This window comes from Marmota monax, unplaced genomic scaffold, assembly GCF_021218885.2.
Source record: "Marmota monax isolate L192 unplaced genomic scaffold, Marmota_monax_Labrador192_F-V1.1 WCK01_AAM20220418_F8-fsc00009, whole genome shotgun sequence".
Taxonomy (NCBI): domain Eukaryota; kingdom Metazoa; phylum Chordata; class Mammalia; order Rodentia; family Sciuridae; genus Marmota; species Marmota monax.
The window spans coordinates 10,691,653-10,705,692 of record NW_026694710.1 but is presented as its reverse complement, the minus strand read 5'-3'; the positions used below and the strand labels follow the sequence as shown (position 1 = coordinate 10,705,692).

Genomic DNA, 14,040 nt, shown 5'->3' with positions numbered 1-14,040 from the left:
CACGGTGATCAAGAAGCAGGGACTCCACTTGCCAGATACAAATCTATACCCCAAAGCCACACCCTGATTCCCACCTTCTCCAGCCACCCCTACCACTTCAGTAACCACTCAGTTAATCCATATCAGGGGATTAGTTCACTGATTGGGTTAAGACTCATGGGGATGCTCACAACCCAATCATTTCTCCTCTGAACCTTCTTGCACTGTCTCACATGTGAACTTTTGGGGGACACCTCACATCCAAACCATAACACAAGGGCTCTAAATTTCTGGGCACTCTGGAAACACTCTGGATTCCCGTTTCTTTATCTATAAAATGTAGACATGACCACCTGCTCTGTGTCCAACCTTCAGAATGGTACGAAGGGAACGTAGAGGAAGGTGACAACGTCCCCCAGTGGATTGTGTCCCTAACTTTTGGCAGAGTGCCAGGAACATAGCAAATCCTCTCGAATGCCAGTTGAGGAAAGACAAGTGTAAGGAATTATTTTTATTACTATTTCTCATAATGAGAAGGTGACCACAGAAACCCAAGAAATCCCACAACTTCTTTGCAAAAGAGTCAACCGTGGGTGGCAGATGAGCTTCTGAGCAAGCTCAGCTCCGGGTCAGGAGCAGAGATGAAGAAGCACACACTCCGTCACACGACAATGCAGGTCCAATCCCCACAGAAAGCCCCGCTTCGTAACCAAGTCATTTCCCACCCGCAGCCTCTGGCTTTTTTCAGGCATCTATCTGACACCCTGAGGTTCCCGCTCGGAAGGAAGGAGAAGAAGAGAGGCAGCAGGGGCCTGTGTCATGGTAAACTTATAAACCCCCGGGCTATTTATTAAACGGGGATGTGACTGGCTCCCTTTAAAAGATCACAACCTATATTTTGAGAGTCAGAAGTTCTGTGGGATAAAAATGGAGATGAGGAGACTTTGGGGAAAGAAACAGATGAGAATGTTGTTTGGGAAAATTTAAAAGGGGGGGGCAGTTTTTCAGTTCAAGAGTTCAAATGAGAACCCTTTGGATTTGGGATTCTTTGGGATTTGTTCACTCCACACAGGACACTGTGCCAGGCACAGCAGGAGGCTCCGATCAATCAGCTGCTCCTCCTCTGAAGCAGCTGCAGGCTGGACACGAGGCAGGAGCACGGGCAACCCCAACACGGGTGGCCCAGGACCCGTGGTCAGAGGCAGGGCTGGATGGATGCCCTGCGATGGTAGGACAGGAACAGAGCTGTTAGATGAGGTCAAGGCAGTCGTGACTGAGCCTGGAGAGAGCAGTAAGGGACAGTGAGAGAACAAAGGGCCACCTGAGGAGAGGCCTGGAACGTGGAAACCCAGGCTTCAGACTGAGAAGTCTATTAAGGGGTGATTCAAAACCCCAGCAAAAGAAGAAAGCAGAGCAGTCGGCAGATGAAGACCAGAGAGGGTACCAACAGGAAAGGGCAGAACAATGTGGGCGAGAGGCAGGGCACAAAGTTGGAAGGTAAATAGTAAGTGCTCGGAGATGCTGGGGAAGAGGAAGTGGCCCAGGGTTGATGAACAGGCTGTGAGCACACCTGTGAGTCTGGAAAAGAAGGAGACTGCTGGGAAGGAAGAGGTCACAGGCTGACCCCAGCAGACTCACCATCCTGGAGCCAATTAAAAAGCAAATTGGAACTGGCTAGGAAAAGGGAGTCCCACCCCTGCCACCTCCAACACTGCCCTGGTGGTGGGTCTGCAGATGGCAGCAAGCAGGCCGTCAGTCTGTGCCTCATCAATATGAATTTTCCATGGCATCAGGTTGACAGCTGGCAGGTGACACATCCCCTCCCTCTGGAGGAACATCTCTGGAGACTGGGGAAGTGTTTTCCCAAAGTCAGACAAAGACAGGAGCCCCACAGCGGGCTGGGGCCTTAAAATACACTTGACACACTCTGCCTCACTTTATTGTCACCTTAGCTGAGATACACAGGCAGGTAGAATCATCTCCACTGCACAAAGTCCAGAGGAGATAAGGCCTTCAACGTCAGGAGCTCTGCCCAAGACCACGGAGCTCCCTAGCAGGGAGCTGAGGACTTGGGTAACCATAGCAGCTGGTCCAGGAAGCTGGCCAGGATAGTAGGCATGCACCAGGGTCATTTGGACAAAGAAGAGGTGGACAGCAAAATCAAGTGGGTTCAAAGTGGATAAGAGTAAGGGGCAGAGATGCAGGTACAGATGGGTCCTGTGCTCTGCACAAGCCTTTCCCCAGCCCGCCCCTCACGTGCACCCCTGGAAGACCGGTTCCCAGCCTAGAGCACCTACCCACCTGCTTCCACTGAACACATACAATCACTCCACCGGCCTCCTCCAGAGTGAAGGCCACACCCAGGACCCCAGATCCTTCTCTACTGCTACAGGACATTCACAGTCTGCCTGACAAACTGCACCTGACACTCCACAGTGTGTCCCCATCAGAGGACAGATGATCTGAGAGTCCCCCAGTAAGTCCTGTGTTTTGCCCCCTGCCTATTTCTATTTTTTGCCTCTAAATCTCCACTTGCTGGAATCAAGCCCAAACTTCCTGGACCCAGTGTCACATCTATTCAGAACCTTCCTCAATCCTCCAATCTAAGTCCACCTCCCCTCACTTTGCAGAGCTCTGTTACAATACCTGTCCTGGGGCTGTGGTCTGATGCCGTTCTCTACCACCCACCCGTGACTGCAGACGCCTCCAGGCCGACTGTGCTGCAGAAGGCTCCACACCCAGGGTGCTCAATTCATCTGGCCCACTGAAGGCCGACCCTCTCCTGAGACCCACTCTGCCCCACCCGTGTTACCTAGGTTGCCCTTCACTGCCCTTCACAGAAACCAGCCATCTGGACCAACAATGGCAGATCTACCTGACCTTACTGCCCCCTATCTTTGTGCCTGGCCCTAATCAAGCTACAGAGGGACAGGCACATCCAGGAGTCACCCTCCTCAAATGAGGATGCGGAATCGAGGTAGAGACTGCAAACGGGCTGGAGGAGGTTGCTGTGGGATGCTGAATCCGTGCCTTGCCTCAGGTCCTGCTCCTCTTGAGCTGCAGCATGAAGCTCCGTCACTCCAGAAATCCTGTCTCCTGTCCCTCCACAGGCAGTCCCAGTCCCTTCCCCTCAGAGCTAACGTGCGCAGAAAAGACGCCTTCCCTCCTCGGGCTGCAGGTGAGGGCTAACCAGGTAGGGCTTTAAGGAAAGCTACAAGATAAAGAGCTGGCCTCGAGCTTGGCGGTCACGGACAGATGGCAGGAAGGCTGGAGAGGGCTGTGGTCAGGGAAGAAGGGGGAGACTCGCCTAGGGGGAGGGTATCGGGGTGTGAGAAGAAGATGGAGGCCAGAATGCATGGAGGACCAGGGTGGCCGAAGCAGCTAATGCAGGAGGGCACGAAGAGACAGAAGGCAGACACGGGTCAGCAGGGTCCTGGGAAGCCACTGAGGTTTCTGAGTAAAGAACCTGTGAAAATGTTTTGTTTCTGCGTTTTCAAGGTGGCTTACCTGACAAGTTGTACAGAGCACAGGCTGGCTTACAGAAGGTCTCATTCCCTGGGCAAAACTAGGGTGTGTGTTGCAATAAAACAGCTCAAGATGGTGGAAGTAGATCAGATGAAAACAGAAAGACCTCAAAATAAAAATCGACCAAAGGTTTGTGTTCCACCGGAAGCAGGGGCCACCTTCCCTGGGGCCCCTTTACCAAAGGCTCCATGGAGAGTCACACACTCTCCACGAAGCAAATCTCTCTCGTCATGAAGCACTCAACGTCCCAGTCTGGTTTTATTGGTGGAAAACGAGGCACTGAGTAAGACACGTCATTCACTCTGGTCATTTTCATTCAGAGACGAACCACAGTCCTCTTCTCAGCTTCAGCCCATGTATTTTATTCAATGTGAAACTCACTAAATTAATTTTTTTTTCACATAAGAAGAGTAGAAATTGTCAAATTTAGAAGCACATATGCGAATTTCCCTGCCCAGGAGAGAACATGAATCCCATTAGTTAAAAATAGCGGTTGTGCTCACTCCCCCCCTTGCCTGTTAATTTTCATAAACTTACTCTGAAATTAGCCTGCCACTAGGAAGATAGCTGCTCATCAAAAGTGCTCCCAGCAAGCACCAAGCTCGCCTTGCAAGAGTTCAAGCGATCCCAGAAAACTCAGAACAAGGCAACGTTCTAACAGCGTGAGTCCTGTCTCACCAGACTCACTGATCCCCAAACTCCTGCCATCTTGAGGACCGCCACTCTCCAGCGACCCATCCGGGGCCATCTTGGACTCACTCTACTCCGTCCTCCCAGTCCAGCTGCCTAGGAATCCTGAAGGGGTCTTCCTTTAAGATGTCTCCCCCATTCTCCTCTTTTTCTCTATGCCCCCTGGTACAGAGCCCCCTTATCTCCTCACTCCGATTCCCACAAATTCACATAACCTACATTTACTGAGTACCTACCACAGACAAGGTAGTGCTGAGGTTACAGATTAATAGCACATGGTCTCTATTCCCAGGGAGTTCAAGATCTTTTGGGTCCAGTGTGGAAACAGGCAAGTTAAGGGTGACATGCACAATCACAGCATACGCGGATGACTCGGGCGCAGTGAGGCTAATTGAGAATTTTGATGGTGGCAGAAAAGCGCCAAGACTGGTATAGCTCCTCCTAGCCTGCCTTTCCCTAATTCTTGACAATCACCAAACTTGTTTTTATATCCCACTGCCTGGCTCAGTGTCCTGCAGAAAGAGAAGCTCCAAGATAACTGAGCCCAGCGGAAACAGGTCCATCCCAAGGGCTTTCCTCAACCTGCTGCTAGCCTAGGAAGCACTCAGCTCCTCTCTGCTCCTCGGGACACCCTGGTGTCTGGCTTTTTTTTTTTTTTTTTAAAGAGAGAGAGAGAGAGAGAGAGAGAGAGAGAGAGAATTTTAATATTTATTCTTTAGTTTTCGGTGGACACAACATCTTTGTATGTGGTGCTGAGGATTGAACCCGGGCCGCACGCATGCCAGGCGAGCGCGCTACCACTTGAGCCACATCCCCAGCCCTGCTGTCTGGCTTTTGAACTCACTCACCACCTGGCCCACCCTGGCTATCCCACCTCGATTTCTACTACATGAACACCGTCGTTCCTGCCCTCATCTAGAATGTTCTCTCAAAGGCCAACCACCAGCTCAGGGCTCATGCCCACTTCTGGTCATGATCTCCATTACCCTCTTTAGCCAAAGGGAAGAGACTCATTTTGAGAAACTGATGTGACTGCATTTTTTAAAATAAATAAATAACAGCAGCTTCTACTCAAAGCCTGTCCTAAGGAAGGGTGTGTGACCCTTGTCCTTGGAAAAATCCACAGAGCCTTTCTAGGCAATACCCACCCTGCTGAGTTGTTTATCTGCAAATAACAGGAGAGATCTGCGGCGCCAGGTATCCCTGACTCAGTCAGGCTAGGTGGGGATCCATAGCAACCCCCTAGCAGCCACCAATCAGCATGAGACAGGGAAATACCTGGGATGCCAGATGACCCCCAGTAGTTTATGGTGGTTGATAACATGTTGGGAAACCATGTAGTTCAGCACGTACACCCTTCATGGCCTACACCAATCAGTTCAAAGGAATCCCCCTCTTGTACTAACCAATCACCCCTATCCAACTTGTTCCCACCAGTGACTGTGCTAATCAGTGTTAAGAGTTGTTGTTTGATTTTCCCGCAGTATGGAATGATTTGCTGTGTGATGCTGTGACGCATAGAGTATCCCCTCAAACCTATAAAATCTCACTGAACAAAGGACCGGGACTCACTCCCTGGTACTGCTGTGTCAGAAATGGTTGTAAGTCCAGGCTCGAGCTTGCAATAAAGACTCTTGTGTGATTGCATCGGATTTGGTTCCTGGAGGTCTATTGGGGGGTCCCACAATTCTGGCCTTACAATTTCAAGATCCACTCCTAAGAAGTTTTCCACAACGCTTAGTCACCAAATGCATACGCGCACACACCCATATCTGAGATCTATTGTTATTATTGAGGTACGGGGTATTTTCAATCAATAATAATCTCAGCTAATGGAAATGAATATGTTAAAGGACTGTAGCCCATCTTCCCACCTCACCTCCATCTCCTGCCCCCCCTGCCCTATTTCTCCCAGTGCAGGCCTTGCTCTTTTTTAAGAACCAGACATTCTGCCTTCCTGTTCCACAGAAGGGGTAGTTCTGCAGAGCACAACTAACAGAGTGACCGCCCCATTAGTTTTGAAAGTCATTAAGGTGTCAGGGCATAAAAGAGTCTCCTCTGTGGCCCCTCCATCATGACCCCCCAAAATACTGGAAAAGATATCCCAAGTTCAGGAAAGGGAAGAGTCAGAGGGCAAAGAGGAGCTGGTTACTAGTCTCTAAGAAGGAAGCCAAGCCTGGCCCCACAGGTCTGGGGTGAGAGCGACTGCAAGGAGCATGGCTAAGCTGTTGGAAAGCTGTCGAGCTGGGGAATTGGAGAGGGAAGGATAACGTTCTGTGTGGCACTGGCTTTCTATCTTGGATAGCCATCTGCCCTATGTCTAAAGCAATCAGGCTTCTTGCCAGGTGCAGAGGGCATGCTTGTAACCCCAGCAACTTGGGAGGCTGAGGAAGGAGAATCCCAAGTTTGAGGCCAGCCTCAGCAATTCAGGGAGACCCTCCACAATTGAGCAAGAACCTGTCTCAGAATGAAAAATAAAAAGGACTAGGGATGTAGCTCAGTGGTGAAGCACCCCTGAGTTCCATTCCCAGTACCAAAGGAAAAAAAAATATTAGGCTTATTGAGGTACAATTAACACACAGAAACACTGAGTCCTTTTAGGTGTATAGTTCTTTGACTTTTAACCAACGTATACAGCCTTGTAACGATCACCAAAATCAAGACATGGCGTGTGTCCCTCACTGTCGGAGGCTCTCTCATGTCCCTCTACAGCCAAGGTCTCACCCCTCCACCACCCAGGCTATGGTTTCTGCCTTTTCATTTTGACTTCTCAAGAATTACTGAATATGCATATGTTCAAATCATGAAATTATGTGTTAAATCTGTGAAGTTCTTATATATTAACTATACCTCAATAAAGGAGGTTTTAAGAAGACGAATGACAGACACCAATCAATACAAAACAGCCACTCTTCACAAACATTAAAACAATCAATTATGCAAGAATCCTCTACCCTGTATCCCTCAAAATGAAGTTACTGGGTGGTATGGAGGTTATTTGAAGGACAGAAGGGAATAAACTCTCCTGGCTTGAGAAAAAAGTTCATATAAATGGAGTCATACAGGAGGTGTGATTGACTCTGGCCTCTTCCACCCACCCATGTCTTTAAGGCTCATCCCTTTCCTGCACGGCTGTGCAGGCTGCTCCATCCTGACCCTGTGCAGAGCTCCTACACCCATTACCAGTTTGTCCACACACAAACCTGAGTGAGGGCAGCTGGGGTTGTTCCCAATTTTCAGGGCTCATGAGTCCAACAGCCATAAACATTCACACACAGGTTTTGTGTGGCCACGTGTCTTCATTCCTCTCCAATCCTGCCTACGAGTAGGACTGCTGGGTTGTTTCGGTGAGTGTACATTTGACTTTATAAGAAACTGTCAAACTGAAGTGGGCGCATCAGTGCAACCCTGGAATCCAGCGGCTCAGGAGGCCGAGGCAGGAGGATTGCCAGTTCAAAGCCAGCCTCAGCAACTTAGCAAGACACTAAGCAAATGAGCAAGATCCTATCCCTAAATAAAATATTTTAAAAGGGCTCAGTGGTTAAGTGCCCCTGGGTTCAATTTCCAGTACCAGACAGAGAGAGAATGTAAATCTGTTTTGGAAAGTGACTACTATCCTCTGTTCCCTCCAGCAGTGTAGGAGACTCTCCCTCCCTCCTTGCTTGTTTTCCACCCAAGAGGTGTGTTCTGGTTTCAATTTACACTTCCCTGATGTCTGCGGAAGTCCAGCATCTGCTCCTGGGCTTATTTACTCTCTGCACCTCTTCTTCAGTGCAGTGTCTACTTACCTTTTGCCCATTTTAAATATTAAGTTGTCTATTTTCTTATTACTGAATTGTGAGAGCTCTTTATATATTCTGGATACTTCCTCCCAATATGTGACTTGTCTTTTTTTGACAGAGACTTTCAAAGACAAGTAACTTTTAATTTCAATAAAGTCCGATTCAGGCTTTTCTTTCTTTGATGCAGTGTGTTTTCTGTGTCCTGTATGCTCTTGTGACTTTTTAGCAGACCTCTCCCAGACAGAAGCTGGGTGCGTCCAGCTAAAGGTTACATTTTCTCACCTCTGCCACGGCTGGCCATGTGACTGTGCTCAGACCAATGGGATGTGAGCAGAGGTGACAGGCACAGCCCTCCAGTCATCCCTATTAAAGAAAAGCCGTGGCCTTGGACTCCCCTTGCCACCCCTCTAGCCCTGTGCTGAGACCCAAAGGTGGTGGGCACCCAAGTTCAGCCACTCAGATGAGGAACCACACCCTGAGGCGTGAGGGGCAGTGACATGAAAGAACCAGAGCTCTGAGATGAGACACAGAACAGAGCTGCCCTCCTCTCAGAGCACCACGCTACCATGTGGAAGAGACAGCAACCTGGACATATTAAAGCCACTCTGCTTTGGGTAGGCACCTCAGACTCTGCTCTAACGTATCCATCCCTCATCCTTAGGAGGTGAAAAACAATCCCCATCCCCTGGACCCCATCCGTCATGGGACGCACCCAAGCAGAAAACTGCACTGTCTCCCAGCCTTCCCCACAGCTCGGGAGGACAGCAGAATATCAGCCCTGGAGGAAGTCAAGGGCAGCAGAACAAAATGGAAAAAGAGCCAAGTTCCCCTCAGGGCCACAAGGGGCAGCACATCAATTTGTTCTTCATTCACCCGAAGTGACATGGACTTGGGATTGACTGCCAAAGGGCCAGAGGGGGGCAAGGGAGGACACAATGGTGACCCAGAGTGACCAAGACAAAACACGGGACTGAAGCAAGGAAAATAAGGCTGAATGGAAATAGCCCAGGCTGGATGCGCATCCCCAGCCCCGAGTCCTGCTCAGGACCCCCACACACCCGCCCTGGAGCTGAAACACGGCAGAGGTGGGTCTCCAGTCCAGAACATTCCCACCACGCTTGCGATGAGAACTTGCAATCCAGATGAAGGTTTAATGTCAAAATAAAGAGGTTTTCATTCCATGTTCACCAGAGTGCGTGTTGGAATGCTTACGCTCCCAGGACCAAAGTCACCTGGCAGGCGCGGGCTAAGCGAGGACAAGCATGACTTCATCTGACTTCACAATCCTGGCACCAGGAGGTGGGTTCTTCTCTTATTCCAATTAAAAATGAGGAAAATGAGCCCAGAGCAGCTGCATGGGGCCGTGATTTTCCCCAACATCCCCTTCTTCTGGGAAAATCACCCCTCGGTTTTATTTGGGCGGCTACCCCACCCCCGCTGGCAGCCCATGGAGCCTGGGCAGGCTCATGCCCATCTCCAGGCCCACGATGACCAGATCACTACGCTCCTGAGCGATTTCTTGCGTGAGAGGCGAGTCCTCTAAGGGGTTATGAAAGGAGTATCCTGAAGTTTTATGGGATCTGCTAGACAGAGTCTCATCTTCCCTCTGGACTTGAACTTGAGATGATGGGAGGCTGAGACTAAAGCCAGGAAGCAAGGAGACCCCAAAATGGAGGAAAACCGTCCATTTGAATGCTGGATCCCGTCGTGCTCCATCATGGAATTATGTGCTAGCTGTTTTAGCCGCCATAACAAATTACCACAAACTGGGTGACTTGAAACAATATAAATTAATTCTCTCATACGCCTAGATGTTAGAAGTCCAAAATCAATGTGTCAGCAGAGTCACACTCCCCAACGTAACTCTAGGTGGGGATCCATCCGGTCTCTTTCTAGCTTCTGGAGGTTGCTGGCGATCTTTGGCTCTCCTTGACTGGCAGCCGTGAACTCCAACCTCTGCCACTGTGGCCACACGGCCATCCTCCCTCCCTGTGTATCTTCTCATGGTCTTCCTTCTGCATCTCAGTGTCCAAATTCCCCTCTTCTTATAAGGACACTGGTCAGTGCATTAGCACTCACCCAGTAGGACCTCATCCTAACTCCAGTACAGCTGTTAAGAATCTATCTCTAATAGGGTCATCTTCATAGGAGTGGAGGGGGCTTGAACATAGTTGAGGGAGGGGGGCACAATCCACAGCATCGGCCAATAAATTCTTTCTGAACTTACCCACTTTGGCTTGGAGTTTTGATCATTTGAACTAAGGAAGAGGCAGAGTTGAGAGGCATCCCCCGGTGTCTTAATATCTTCAGAATATAAGCCAATAATTGAGAACTAACTCTGGGGTTTTGGTTGTTTTTTGTTGTTGTTGTTGTTTTTAACTAGAGATTGAACTCAGGGGCGCTTAACCACTGAGCCACATCCCCAGCCCTTTTTTGTTTTATTTAGAGACAAGGGTCTTGCTAAGTTGCTTAGGGCCTCGCTATGTTGCTGAGGCTGGCTTTGAACTTGTGATCCTCCTGCCTCAGCCTCCTGTTGGTTGGATTAAGCTGTGAGCCATGGTACACAGCTTGGGTCTTATTCTTAACTGACCACAGTACTGAACTCTACGCCTGCTCCACCCTTCTCTACCAAAGGCAGGGCTTTACTTAGGGCCACCCCAGGGTAAGCTGTCTTTACAAAGACCCTATGACAATTGCACATAGCATGCTCAGGAAAAGGAGATCGATTGCTCTCTAATTAACTAACCAAAATTCAAAGAGTGAAATGAATTTAGGCATTATCCGTCACAGGGTGGGAGGCTTATAGGTGACTAGGATTTTTATCTTGTAAATATGAAGTTATTGATTGCATAGCTGCATTTGAGATCTCTCCAATTTGGAAAGCTCACCTCAGGTGGTGAGAAGAGCATCTGCCCCTTCCTAGACATTTAATTTCCAGAAGAGAACACCAGCCGAGCCTCGACAACATGCATGGCCGAGTTTACTTCGGGGGCCTGAGAGAAGGCTGTAATTTCAGCTTGTTATACGAAAAAATGTGAAAATAAAGCTGATCTCTGTAGGATCGTTTTAAATGAAAACTGCTTCCTAGAGGCGAGCCGTGGAAGCAAACTGATTGAAAGAGAGTACGGGGCAGGAAGGGTGAGGGAGTGAGGATCCAGGTGGAGGTAGAAACAGGGGCTTCTGCAAAAATAGATTTGAGCTGGCCCAAAAGTCCATTTGGCTCAGGACATAGGTGCCTCCATGTCTTCTCCAATTCTTCCTCTGGGTCCCCAGATCATTTTGTAACACCACCAGCCACTGGCCACACTCTTCCTTGACTCCTACTTATCTGAGTACCAGACCCAGGCCACACCCACAGACCTGGCCCCAGTGATAGGCAGGGCGTTCTCCTGAGCAGTTGAGCTTGTAGACAGACAGACTAGAGTTATCCCAGGCACTTTCTAACAGTATGACTTCATTTCCTGTGACTGCTATCAACAATCACTGCAGACTGGGGGCTTAAAGCAACACAAGTTTATTCTCCCATAGTTCTGGAGTCCAGAAGTCCAAAATCAGTGTCAGCAGGGCTGGCTTCTCTGGAGGCTCTCAGGGAGTCTGCTCATGCCTCTTCTGGCCTCTGGTGAATGTGCGGTGGATTCCTGAGCCTGTCGATGCTGCATTCCAGTCTGTCTCTGCCCACACAGGTTCTCCTCTGAGTCTCTCTTCCCATAGGCTTCTCCCTGTGTCTCAGTGTCTCACACCTCCCTCTTTACTCAGCCTGTAATATTTAGGGCCCACCCTAAATCCAAGATGATCTCATTGTAAGATTGTTAACAAGATTGTATTTGCAAAGACCCTGTTTCCAAATAAAGTCACCTGCACAGACAGTGGGAGTTAGGACTTGCACATGTCTATGGAACCTTGCATTTTTCCCAGGCACTAAACATGATGCTGTGGTGGGTGATCTGTCGGTGGTATTCAAAGAAAACCGATCCAGATGCTGAGGATTCAAAGATGAATAAGACTTGGTCCCCTACCTTAGGGAACCTGCCACCTTATAGGAGATATAGACAGATGTACCAATGACTAAAATACAAAGCAGGGCCCAGCGATCCCAAGCAGGTTCTGGGTTCCAATCCTGCCTCCTCCACTTACCAGCTGTGAGACTTTAAGCAAGTCCCAACCTGCCTGAGCTAAGGTTCTCTTAACCTGGGTAACAGATAACTCACACCTGCCTCATTGTGAGACGGAAGCTCAGACCACTAGGGAATGCTGAGCTCCTTCCTCTACAGTGCTTAACATGAAGGATGCCTTCAAGAAATAGCCATCGGTTACGACTAAGGCGGGAAGCAGGTTGGATTCATTTTCGCCTATCCCATGGCACCTGGTTGGGTGCTCACCATATTCGAGGTCTTTAATGACTGTCTGTGGAAGGCAAGATGGTGTTCCTCTAGAGAAACTCAGCTGGGAGACCGAGAGACCCATTTAGGATCCACTGGCTTATTCGACAAGCATTTATTGATCACCTTCTGTGTAGGGAGTTGGGTGTGAAGGCACTAGAAATAAGAAGCCAACTAAAACACAGGGCCCAGTGAGGGCACTGCGCACATGGGACAACACGGTCAGTGCAATTTAGCACTTGACTGCATCCCATGCTTTAGTATGTTATTATTGTTTGTGGTGTGACATTCCTCCCTCACTACATCACTGAGCCTCAGGAGTTCTTCAAGGGCAGGAGGGTTATCTGTCTTGCTGTCCACTGACTTCTAAGTATCTTGCAATGTACCCGACTCCTAATAAGCATTTATTTGATAGGCATTTGTTGGAGTAGTGAATATTCTGCTGCATACTGGTGCCTAACAGCTAGACTTCTATGGAGAAGCACGTAGAGCCTCCCTAACTAGGTTGTAAGTGGGCCCAGAGATAAGCTCCCCAGAGGATCTGTCCCTTGTCAGTTGAAGGAGCTAGAGATGGGTTGCAATACTGCATAATACCATGGATTAGGAGAGCTCTGGCTTTTAGACTGATACTAAACAAACTAAACCAGGGCAGAAGCTATGATATCTCATTCCTCTTCAGGAAAGAATTGCTCTGCACTCACTGGACATTAGGTGGCTAGGTACACCGGGAACTGCCAGCACAAAGGGTGAAACCTGGCAGCCCAGGAGAGGGAGACATCAGCACCCCTCTTAACTGGAGAAGCCAGTAAGTTCTCAGGGTAGACTGAAGAGGAAACAGCAGGACCTGAAAGCAGGTCCCAGAGGTATGTTTATGACAAAATCGTTTAGGAGGCCTGATGTTCTGTATGCACAAACCAATCACTTCTGCACGGGTCTCACTTTTTTGGTAAATGGCTCCACCAGCTTGCACATAGTAGGCCACAGAAACATGTGTTGGTTGAATCGAAAACGTGATGAATGAACAGCAGCTAGGACCTGGAACTCCCTTACCCAAACCACGGCTGTAAGGAATCCCACCTGGCCCAGTTGTTACCCCAGGACCCAGATCTCCCCCTGGGACCACCCTTGCACCAGGCGTCCAATCGCTTGCCTCCAAAACAGTGGTGACCAGGCAGGCAGGTGGGGCTTGGCTCCTTCTCCCGCATCCCAGGGCTGCTCTCTCCAATCCACGGCCAAACCCTGCCTGGGGGGAGGCCCCTCCCCAAAGGCTGGCACCCGATGGCGCGGAAGGCAGTGGCGTCCGCGTAGACCCCAAAGTACTGGAGGAACTGCGCACCTGGCAGGTCGCGCGGGGCCGCGCGCCGGGGCCACCGTGTGCGCTCGCCCCGCGCGTCCTGGCCCGGCTCGGCCTCGCGGGGCGCGGGCCTCGGCCGGAGGCTGCTCGGGCGGCCCACCCCGCCCGGCCGGCGCCGCGGCCTCACCTCGCTCACCAGCCCCTGCCAGTCGCTCTCGGTGCGGTCGCCGCTCATGGCCTCCTCCATGCGCGGGCCGGCTTCATGGACGCCTTCCTCCTCCTCCTCCCGACGCGCAGCCGCCGCCGCTGCCGCCCGGGCCCCGCGCGGCCCCGAGAGGCCCCGGCGCCTCCGAGCCGCCGCGCCGCCGCCTCCTGCGGCCGCCCGCGCTGT

General features: G+C 50.3%; 1 protein-coding gene across 3 annotated transcripts in view; it reads right to left on the bottom strand.

Annotated features, from left to right (window-relative positions):
• Ccdc149 (coiled-coil domain containing 149) overlaps nt 1-13,988 on the bottom strand; it is a 129,831-nt gene extending 115,843 nt beyond the window's left edge. For all 3 annotated transcript variants that reach the window (XR_006846992.2, XM_046423567.1, XM_046423571.1), the window contains exon 1: nt 13,837-13,988. Coding sequence is in view for 2 of the 3 variants with exons in the window: in XM_046423567.1 (XP_046279523.1) it covers nt 13,837-13,896 (60 nt within the window). In the remaining variant the exon portion in view is untranslated. The remainder of the gene's footprint in view (nt 1-13,836) is intronic.
• Between the last annotated feature and the right edge of the window lie 52 nt (nt 13,989-14,040).